At 42.7% G+C, this 11,260-nt stretch overlaps 1 protein-coding gene across 4 annotated transcripts in view; it reads right to left on the reverse strand.

Annotated features, from left to right (window-relative positions):
* Positions 1-10,227, reverse strand: part of FAM120C (family with sequence similarity 120 member C) — a 100,516-nt gene extending 90,289 nt beyond the window's left edge. For 3 of the 4 annotated variants that reach the window (XM_028092874.2, XM_028092873.2, XM_028092876.2), the window contains exon 1: positions 9,471-10,227. In XM_028092874.2, the coding sequence (XP_027948675.1) occupies positions 9,471-10,175 (705 nt within the window). In that variant the 5' untranslated portion in view covers positions 10,176-10,227. Of the gene's footprint in view, positions 1-1,000; positions 1,255-9,470 lie in introns of those variants that run through there. The other variant, XM_028092875.2, reaches the window with a different exon arrangement.
* Positions 10,228-11,260: the final 1,033 nt, after the last annotated feature.

Raw genomic sequence — 11,260 nt, forward strand, 5'->3', positions numbered from 1 at the left:
TACTGCCAGCTTTTTGATTTGAGAGAGAGAAGACAATGCCTCAAGCCCCATGATAGCTTCTTCCCTTATGGCAAAAATGTATGTAGACTTGAGTGTATTCTTTGTGATTTAAGAGTGCCCAGAAGATGGACTAGTCTACTCTTATAGTTCTGGTTCAGATGCTTTGGCTGTGTTAAGAATTTTTCAATAGACCAAATTTAAGCCTTACACAGTGGCCTTATATGAAGATTTATCTGTAGAAATTGTCCTCTTTATAGACATGCCTGCCTATGTGCAAATTGGCAAAAGGAAGTTTCCCAAAGTTGAAAGATACCTTGGTTAAGAATTTGAAGCATATTTTAGTGTTTTAAAAATCTCATTAGTTATCTAACAAAACAACCGTTCATTCTGTCAACCAATGTTTTTTGCACACTTGGTATGTGTCCAAATACTGTATAAGGAGATGCAAAGATGAATAAAATATGGTCCCTTCCATCAAGTCACCTGCATATAACAGTCACAATATATTATGGTACAAGCCAATGGAAATATGTAAAGAGTACTATGGAAACACAGGAGGGACTGAAATTAATACGAAGTAACATATATGTCAAGTATGTTTCACATAAGTTATATCCAGTAGTTCTTTTGATCGTCCTGGGAAACATGGTATTACTTCCTTATCCATTTTATAAATGAAGGTCTTCAAAATTAAATAATAAATTACCCAAGATCCAACTAGTGACCTGAATCCAAGTCTTTGGATTTCAACTCATTTGCTCTTTTCACTAGAGCACAACAATCCCTTGTCACTGAATTAAAAAAAAATATGATTTTTAAATATGTGACCTTCTTGTATAATTTTTTGTCACTTTTCACAGATGTGGTTATAAGAAATATTTCATGCTTATCAAAACTACTATAAAAAAGTACAATGAATGGTGTTTTCATTATCTATTTCTATGTAACAAATTACCCCAAAAACTTAGTAGCTTAAAAAAACATTTATTATCTCATAGTATCTATGGGCATAGCTTAACTGGGTCCTCTGGCTCAGGCTGCAATCTGGGTATTAGCCGGGGCTGCAGTCATCTCAAGGCTCAACTGGGGAAGGATCCGCTTCCAAGCTCACTCACTTGGCTGTTGGCAGGATTCAGTTCCTTGCAGGTTGTTGGACTGAGGGCCTCAGTTCCTCACTGGCTGTTAGTTGGAGGCTGCCCTCAGTTTCTTGTCATGTGGGCCTCTCCATAGGGCAGCTCACAACATGGCAGCTTGCTTCATCAGAGTGATCAAGCAAGAAGAGCCAGAGAGAGAAAAAGAGAGTGCAAACAAGATGGAAGTCACAGTTTTTTATAACCTAATCTTGAAAGTGACATCTGATCACTTTGTTGTAGTCTGTTCATGAGAAACAAGTCACTAGGGGGGCGTGTGGGTGGCTTAGTTGGTGAACCGTCTGCCTTCGACTCAGATCATGATCCCAGGGTCCTGGGATTGAGCCCCACATCAGGCTCCCTGCTCAGCCGGGAGTCGGTTTCCCCTTCTCCCTCTGCCCCTCCCCCCACCCCACTCATGCCCTGTCTCTGTCTCAAATAAATAAAATCATTAAAAAAATAAAAAGAAACAAGTCACTAGGTCCAGCATACACACAAGGGTGGGGGGAGATAACACAAGAGTGTGAATACCAGGAGGTGGGGATCATTGGGAGCCATTGTTAGAAGATCACAATCACAAATGGCAAGAGGCACTTGGTCACTGTGTCAGGGAGACACCATGGAACGGCAGAGATTCCAATAAATGAAGACCGTGTGGCTAAGCAAAAGGATGCAATCAATGTTGCCAAAGGATCTGATATTTCACAAGTGGTTGGAAAGTCAGACTTTTTTGTAACATTTCACAATTTTTTAAAATACTGGCAACAAATTCATTATTTTTTAAAAAAGAAGTGTATTCATATAATGCAAGTTAAATAATAGAGGTTAGTGAAAAATCATTCAACTAGATGATGCCTTAATATTCAGTCCAAACCTGCTATTTGATTTCAGATTCTGACAAACACTACTGGTCAATAAAAATCAATGAAGTTCCTTTAAAAAAATGAGTGCGCCTATGGGCCACCAGTCTTCCATCCTTGCCATGACCTTTGTAATTTCCTTCATGGTATAGGTAAAAGGGCAAGGGTTTTGGTGTCTGGTATGCATATCTTGGTTCTGCCACTTCCACTGACCATGTCCCTGGGCCTATGACAAGGGTCAGAGAAATGATCCTCAGGGCTCATGCTGTATTTTCGTACTTGTCTCCCCTACCAGACAACAAGGTCCTGGAGAGAGGGGGAGAGAGTATCCCCCTGACATCCACACTCCCTTATCTCATTTCCCTGCTTCATTTTCCTCCATAGCACTTACTATACCACCTAAAACACTATGCATTCTTTTTATCTTGTTTATTGTCTGTCCTTTCCAATAGAAGGTAAAGTTCGTAAGATCACAAATCCATTTTGTTCACTATTTTATCTTCACAATCTTGAACTGTGCCTGGCATACAGTAGGAGCCCAATAAATATTTGCTAAATGAATTCCATTGTTCATAGTACTTAGCATATAGGGTCTGGCACAAAGTAGATGCTCTAAAAATGTTACTTGAACTGAAAACCATTCACTGTCCTGATAAGACAAATGGGGTCAAATTAGGCCAGAGAATGGCAGGCAGATCATGAAGGACCCTGCATGTCATGTCATGTTAATCTTAAAGCATGAGGGTAAAATGATCCATGTTCAACCAACTTGGCATATACAAGATACTTTGTTCAAAGTAATAGTTGCTGGCATTTATATAGCATTTACTATGTGCCATGTAATGTTATAAGCACTTATGTTAAATCATTAAGACTCACAACAAAGTGTGTGATGCAGATATTATTACCACCCTCCTCTTCCAGATGAAGAAACTGAGGCACAGAGAGGCTAACCTTCCTAAGTTTACATAAGAACAAGAATTTAAACCCAGGCAATCTGGTTCCAAGTTCTGTGCTCTTAGCCATTATGCTACTCCAAACTAAATGTAAGAAACATGTTCTGGAAAAAGTTTAACTTAAAATGCAAAAAAATAAAAATAAATAAAATGCAACTATACTGTTTTACAATATGTTAAAAGATGGGAAGGATTCTGGTGTCAAATATATTTAGGTTTGTATCTTGGCTCAACCATGTTCTAGCAGTGCAACCTCAGGCCAGTAGCTATGCTGAGTCTGTTTTTATTTTAGCCATAAAAAATGGAGATTAATACATATCCTGAGGGGTGGTTATGAGGATTAAATGGCATAATGAATCTATGTAAGGTACCCAGCCCATGTGGTAGCTATTATTACTACCACCAAGAGGGAATTTATTCTATAAATATATTGCTAAGCAGCTATCAAACTTACTTAACAGAGTTTTGCAATTCCATTTGGAATTTAAGTTGATTTACATGGAATTAATATATAACATTATAAAACACTGATTTTAAATTCTTCCTCATCTGACCTTTAAAGCTCTCTATGGTCAGTCAATCAATCAACCAATCTCTCTCACCCAACAACCATTATTGTATACAATGTGTCAAGCCCTGGGAGCAAATCCCTGCCCTCTTGGAATTCAATTAAAAGAGAATTATATACAAACTTCAGGTTATAATGTAAGTAAGTTCTGGGGATGTAATGTACTGCATGGAAAAAAAGAGAACTAAATGTGATATGAAAATACTGTGAAAGAGAAAAAAATGAGCGGTAATTAAAGAGCATTTGGGCAGCACATTATTCATGTTGACTGGGAAAGATTCATAGTGATAACTTTCGAGCAATATGCAGGAATTTGCTATGCAAGGGTGAGAGTAAAATAGGCAAAGCACTAGGTGAGCACACTGTAAGCCTAGGAAAACTAAAAAGTTCAGGATGGTTGAGACATTCCAACGGTTGGAACAGGTGTGGGCAGAGCTAAGTACCAAGTAAGGCTGGAGAGAATTTGGAATCAGACTGTAAAAGGTCCTGTCTGCCATGCTGAGAAGTCTGGACTCAGGAGGGTAGGCAAAAAGCAGCCAGTGGGTATCTTTGGGCACACAACGAAGTCAGCTTTGGTCTTCAGGATGGTATCCCTGACAGCAATGTTTAAGAGGGACTACAGTCCAGAAAATGGTAAAGGAAAAAGTTAAGCTATTTTCATGGTTCAGATAAGAAATGATGGCAGCTTGGAATAAGGCAATGGGGTGGAACTGGCTGGACTCAGGAGACATTTCTGAGGTAGAAGTGACAGGACCAGGTAACCAAGTAGATATGGGAAGTGACAGGAGAGTAAAGAATGAAAGACTCCATCATCTCTGGCTGGAAATAGAAAAAAGACAATGTTCAAACAAAAAGAGAATACTGGGAATAGAACAAGTTCTAGAGGAAAATAATAAGCTCCATCTTGAATATTTTTAAGGTTAAGTGACATATAACACATTGAGCAGTAAAGCTGAAAAGGTATATCAAAAGCTCATGAGACAGCTTGGGGGTAGAGAAAGAGCTATAGGAATCATCAGAATATAGTTAGTATTTAAAGCCATAATAATGGATAAGATTGCTCAGGAAATGAACATAGAATAGGACTAGGACAGAAGCCTTAAAAGCACCAAGGCTTAAGGAAGCAGGCAAAGGAGCAGGAGTAACTTAGGAAAGGAGAAAGAACTAGACACTTATAAAGAGAACCAGAAGTGAGCAGCATTATGAAATTGAAGGAAGGCAATTCAAGGAAAGGATGGCTCAATAGTGTCAATTATCTAAAAGAGGACCAAAAACGGATAAGGGTGGAAATGGATGTGGCAGCCTGAGAATGGTGCCATCAGCTATTAAGTGGCAATAGGCTAGGGAATGGGAATTAATACAGTCTTCTTTGTCCATGAATAATGGTTAAAAGGGAAGAATGGGCTAAGGATAATGGCTTAAGGGAATAGCAAAGTAAAGGCAAAGTTTTTGTTGTTTAAAGGTTAGTTGTTTATGCTGTAAGTGCAAGAAACCAGAGAGGGAGAGACTGAAAATTCAAAAAAGAAAGACTGCTATGACTCATTCACTTGGCACTTAGCGTACACATGTGCTTTATATTGGTAATATTGCACATTTAGCAATGCTGGCACAAACTAAGTGCTCAACAAGTTGACTTCTTGTTTTTCTTCATGTATTTATGCATATTATCTGGCCAATAAAAGTGCACAATCTTACACAAGAATATACAAAAAGAAGGAAATAGTGTGGTGGAATTGTGGAAAGGGGCTTTAAGCAACACAGACCCAGAACAAGAATTTTTATCCAGCACTTAACAGTGTACAGACCAAAGAAAAATCACTTCACCTCTTTGTACCTCAGTTATTCAACCATTAAATGGGAAGAATACTGTGCATTCTTGCAAGTTTGTGAGGAATAAATGAGATATTAAAAAGCACTTTATGTACAACTTGGTGCTCAAGAAGTACTAGTAATTATTATAATCACTTTTCCTACCATTAGAGCGCCTAGAAGTGTCACTGACTGGGACGCCTGGGTGGCTCAGATGGTTAAGTGTCTGCCTTCGGCTCAGGTCATGATCCCTGGGTCCTGGGATTGAGCCCCACATCAGGCTCCTGGCTCAGCGGGGAGCCTGCTTCTCCCTCTCCCTCTGCCTCTCTCCCTGCTCATGCTCTCTCTCTCCCTCTCTGTATCTGTGTCTCAAGTGAATAAATAAAATCTTTTAAAAAAAAAGTGTCACTGACTTTTCAGGATGTGTCTATGACTGAGGGTAAATAAATAACACAGAAGCATAGCAGCCATTGTGGAAGCATAAAATGACATCAGCTCTTGGTCAGACTTTTCAAACTTTGATCGTTCATGTACCACCAACATGATTTCTGCCACATCCAAGTATTGCAACTTAACACTTTTCTTTAAATCAACTCATTTTTCTTTAATTGGTCCCATTCTAAATAATTATAACTGTGAAGTGGTGGGTTTGATGTGTTCTTTTTTTTTTCTAATATACAGTAACCATTAAAACAAAGCATTCATCCCCACAACCACCCCATGTCATCTCCCAAACTACAATCTAAAACTGCTTTTGGCTGCTCTACTTTTGAGACCCTTAGGAAGAGATCAGGCTAGCAACTGGTCAGTTTACTTAATTTTCCTGCCATTAATGACTACCACTTACAAAGGTTTGCAGAACATACCAGTGAAACCAAAAGACAAAGTTCATGCCAATAATATACACTGAATCTTTTCATGGGAAGTCTTATGTTGTCTAAAGCTAAACGGACAACCCAACAATTTATCTTTTATTTAATCCCTCCACCTTTATTTTCTCAATTACAAATGAAAATGATATTAGGAATAAAGACCAATTTTGTGGCCTAGGCTGAAGAACAAAACCAAGGGGAGGAGAAATAAAGTAGTGGGTTTTGTTCTGAAGCACTTAGCAGTTCAGTTGAAAGAAATGGTAACCATGCAGATCATCCAAGTGAAAAACTGCTATCTTCAAGACAGTGGAAGATTCCTCTATAAAGGCAAACCACGATCAGTTATTAACCAATACCTTTTAAGTCTGTACTATAAACCAGGAAGCTCTCCATCACTCCAACAACAAAAATCACCAACCAGAACCAGGAAAGAGAACTTCATTCACTGATAACAACTACAGATACTTTACATATGTGATTTTGGAGCCGGTCCTAAATCCACTATATTAAGAGCCACACTACACACTTTTTAACCCTACAATCCACTCTCTTAGAATTACTGACCTATTCATTCAGGGGAAAAAAAAAAACATATCCTAAACCCAAAATATACAAGACATTATGGAGAATATGAAAAGGTCAAAGAATTTGTTTACAATCTAGCATAGGGAATAAGATTTATATATTCCCCAAATGGTAGTTCTCAGGACTGAAGAGGACTGTTGGGAATTTTTCCCCCAATATCATATTACAAAAAACTTCAAACATATGGCAAAGTTGAAATTTTGCAGTGAGCACGCTAATACCTACTACTGAGATTCTACCATTTTCACTCTACTGGGATTTTAAAAATGAGACTATGTGTGATAGAGAATCTTGGTAGGCCATAGTAAGGCTGCTTCTCAAAACTTTTGATCGATGGGGTGCATGAACAAAAAAAGTCTGGAAACCACAAATCCACACTCAGTGTTTAATTCTCCTGCCAACCTACAGTCAAAATCCATTCAGATCTCATGGCTGGCCATTTTAGGTCTCCACACCCTTGTCCACTACCTGAACTATATCCTTCCCAGCCCTCTTTCAAGGCTCAGCACAAATCTGTGAAGCCTCCCCCAACTTTCAAACCCTCATTCAGAATTAACCATGCCCCCTGTAGGGGCCATAGTTTTCATCGACTGCGATTAGCTCACAGTATCTGCAACTTGGTTTTGTCTTTTACTAAACTGACCTCTATAAGTACAGAGAATACCCTTTTTTACCTCTGAATCCTCGACAATAGGCATAGTACCTAGACTACAGCAAGCAATAAATGAATATAAATAAATGACTCTGACCTGTCTTTACCCAGGAACCAGGGAAGATTTTAGGTGAGTATGGGAAGGATTTAATCACACTGGCACTTTGGGAAGATTCACCTTAGAGCACCATTGTTAAGATCATGAGCTCTGGAGTCAGACTGCCTGGGCATGAATCCCAGAATCTCAGCTCTGCCATTTATTGCTGGGTGACTTTGGGCAACTTTCTAAACCTCCTGTGCCTCAGTTTCCTCATTTGGAAAACAGGGATAATACTGCTTCACAGGTTATTGTGAGGATCAAATGAAATAATTTTGTTGTTAAAGCACATAGATTAGCACCTGGCACATACTAAGCATTCCATCAGTTAGTCACTGTCACCAGCAACCAGGTTAATAATGACACTGAGGTAAAAAGTCCTTAAAGCTTGGGTGCTAGCAATGAAAACAAAAGGCAAAGAATCATCATGAATGAAGAATCTACTGAAAGATGTTCAGTCAGGAAGGCAAACAAATGAAATGTCATATTAGTTTTTGCTACTTTGTATGTTTGATATAGCTCTTTACTAGATATTTTGTTATTAAAAACAGCTATAATCTATCCAGCCCAGGCACAAATTTGATGATGTGCACAAGTTCTAGCATGAATGGACTGTAGCCACAAACTCTATGACCACTGCAAGCTTCTTGATGCAGGTCTTTCAGTCTCTCAAATGATTTTTTTTTCCTCTACATTACTCCACCCAGGACCATTTCTTTATGATTCTCACAATTCCCTGTCCTGTCTTCCAATTGTGACCACATACCCAAGAGCCTTGGTTGGAAAATGGTTTTGAGGTTTTGTCCTACCCAACCCTGTACTACTTTTTCTTCTTTCTGCCCACCTCCTTTACTTCTCAAGCCTTGCTATTCCCCACACGTAAGAACTTGAAACCTAAGAGTATGGGAAAGCAACAGAGCAATAGGAGCAGTGCCAAGAACTGGGGATGCTGCCAAGCTGTTTTCCAGGCCTCATATGCTGTGACCAACTACATGCAGAGATTGGACTTAACTGCCCATGGGGCCTCACATGCTTGCTATTCCTTTTTGCTTCTACTGATTCTTTCTCCCATTTAAAAGCAGCCCTCCCAAACCCAGAACCCATTCAAATCCAACCCATCCCTGAAGAACTAGAGATCCAACTTCTTCAAGGAAGCCTGTCCTGACCCTTTTAGCCCACAGATATACCCCCAACACACAGATACTGTACTTACAGTCTGTACCATAAAGCATAATCACATACACACTTATACCATTAAATAAATCTTTCATGTTTATATATTTGATTTTCCAAGGGCAGGAAACCATGTCTCACATGTCCCTTAAGCCCCTCACTCTCAATGGTCTAATACTTGTTGAACAGTGACTGAATCAGTGTTTTTTTTTTTTATTTGTTTAGGCTAAGGCAGGAGGAGATAGAAGCATGTTGAAATGAAAAAGGCTGAATGGACAGATGGGTAAAAAAAAAAAGCGCACAGGGTCAAAATGGGGGGGGCAGGAAGTTGTAGAAGAAAGGTATTCGATTAACATGTTTAATTGATTTGCGGCCAGGTTGGAGAGAGACATACAGAAGAGAGATGCCAACTAGAAAAATTTGGAAAAAGGCATTTCAGCTTGAGGGAGAAGACAGCAGGAGAAAGACGGGGCCACAAAAGAAATTCGGCTAAAACCCAGAGATAGGCCACTGGATAAGTGAAGGTAAAAAGGGAGTTATTGGGATGACATGGGTAGAGATATGGTTGTGTTGGAGAGCGAATCGGTAGGGGGTGGTATGAAAGGGTGGGTAAATGGATAAAATGATAAAGGATAGTTAGGCAAGTGGATTAGCTGATTAGGCGGTGAGTGAGTAGATGGGGGACAGGTTAGTGGGTGGGTGGTTAGGTGTTTAGCTGGGAGGGAATAGGTGTGGGGCATATTATTTAAGATCCGGCCCCTCCCTCACCTTGACCCGGAAGCGGATGAGTGCTAGCCTCACGCAGTGGCTCAGGCAGGCCGGTGGCAGGAACCAGGCCCGTGGAGGAGGGGTGCCCTTGTTGCCCACGTGTCCCACGATCAGTTGCGCTGTCTGCCGCTCGGCCTGGCACCGACGGCCCCATTCGGCCAGCCGGTCCTTTCCCAGGCCCCCGGGGAACATGACCACCAGCTCCAGGCCGTCGCCGCCGGGATAGGCACAAGCCTGGCATAGCGCTGACAAGTAGCCCAGCATGGCGTTCCATTGGCCGCCACACACCCAATCCGTCTGGTAGCCACCATAAAGCCGCGGAAGCGCGGAGCCCGCGTCCACAAGCACCCGGGCCCCGGGCAGCGGAGGGGGGGGCGGCGGCGGCGGCGGCGGCGGCGGCGGGTGCAGCCCAGGGTGCGCCTGGCCGTGGTGGTGGAAGTGGTGAGCGGGGTGATGGTGCCGAGTCGGCCCCGCGCCCCCGGAGTAGGCACCCAAGGCAGCGGGCGGGAGCGGCGGTTGCAGAGGCGCGGAGCCCCTGGCGGCGCGTGGAGCCCCGGGCGCTAGCGCTGCCGTAGGCGGCAGCTGACGATGCTGGTGCTGTTGCTGCTGGCGCGAGACCGTGCGCGCGAGTTTGAGGAGGTCCACGGGCACCACGGCCCCGGGACAGCGCTTCTCCAGGAACTCTTGGAAGCCCTGGACGCCCATGCTTCGTCGGTGGGCAGACGAGACGGCGGCTGCGCGAGCGGTTAGGCGGCGATCTGGGCGCGAAGCTGGGGGCGGGCGCGTGCGCACTCCGCGGGGGGCGAGGGGGCGGGAAAAGGATTCCCGAGGGGAGGGGTGAGCGAGCGAGGGGATGAGGGCGGGGTGGGGAGGAGACCACAGATTGGATTTGGGTGGGGAGAAGGGGTGAGGCCGACCGGACTCAGGAGAGGCTGGGAGGATAAAAGCGATGACAGGCTCTAGTGACTTCTCTTCCCCCCCCCCTCCGGCCGCTCTTCAACGCTTCAAAAGGGGTGAAGCCTCTTCCTTCCACCTCCGGGAGCCATGTTGCCTCGTCTTCTCTATGGTACACGCTTTCTAACTGGGGGAGGGGGAGCGGGGCAGGGCGGAGGGGCATCCTGGGAGTTGTAGTCTTCTTTATAGCCTGAGGATGCAGTCGAGGAAAAAGATTACCACCCCTTTCTGCCCTTGCGGTCACAGGATCCGAGGTGGCGGGGCGTGAAACGTGTTTAGGATTTGCACGCCAATTCCCTGCATCCGCCGAGTTGCTTCAGGCTATTTACCGCCTTTCCCAGGAAAAGGAGTTGGGGGGAGAAGTGATGCATCATGGGAAAGGAAGTAGAGTGGCTTGAGTTCAGCTAAACAACGCTAAAATTCCCGAGGAGGGAGCGTTTTCCTTTCCGGGGCGGGGGGGAAGAAATAATATGTGCAGCTTTTAATGAATGAGATGGGACACATATGAAACGTAAAAGTGCTAACCAACTTTTCTGTAGTAATCCACTTAACTTTTAACACCGTAATTCTTCGAAGAGTTCTTGACCCCAATTTATGAGTGGTGAAATTGACATTATCTGCCCAACGGAATGCAGAGACAAAGTGAAATTATCACTTTTTTTCCAGAATGTCTTTGGTCAGGGAAATAAGCACCAATACAGTGTCCTATAGTTAGGACCTATGTTTCCAAACCTCTGTGAATCTGTCAGGGAGCTCTTGCAGAATAACTGCAAGGGCTACAATTTCAGACGTACAGAATCATAATCTTTTGGAAAACTCTATTTTCAGCACGCTTC

This window comes from Eumetopias jubatus, unplaced genomic scaffold, assembly GCF_037043125.1.
Source record: "Eumetopias jubatus isolate StellerSeaLion01/CBP00866 unplaced genomic scaffold, mEumJub1_p1.0 scaffold_11, whole genome shotgun sequence".
Taxonomy (NCBI): domain Eukaryota; kingdom Metazoa; phylum Chordata; class Mammalia; order Carnivora; family Otariidae; genus Eumetopias; species Eumetopias jubatus.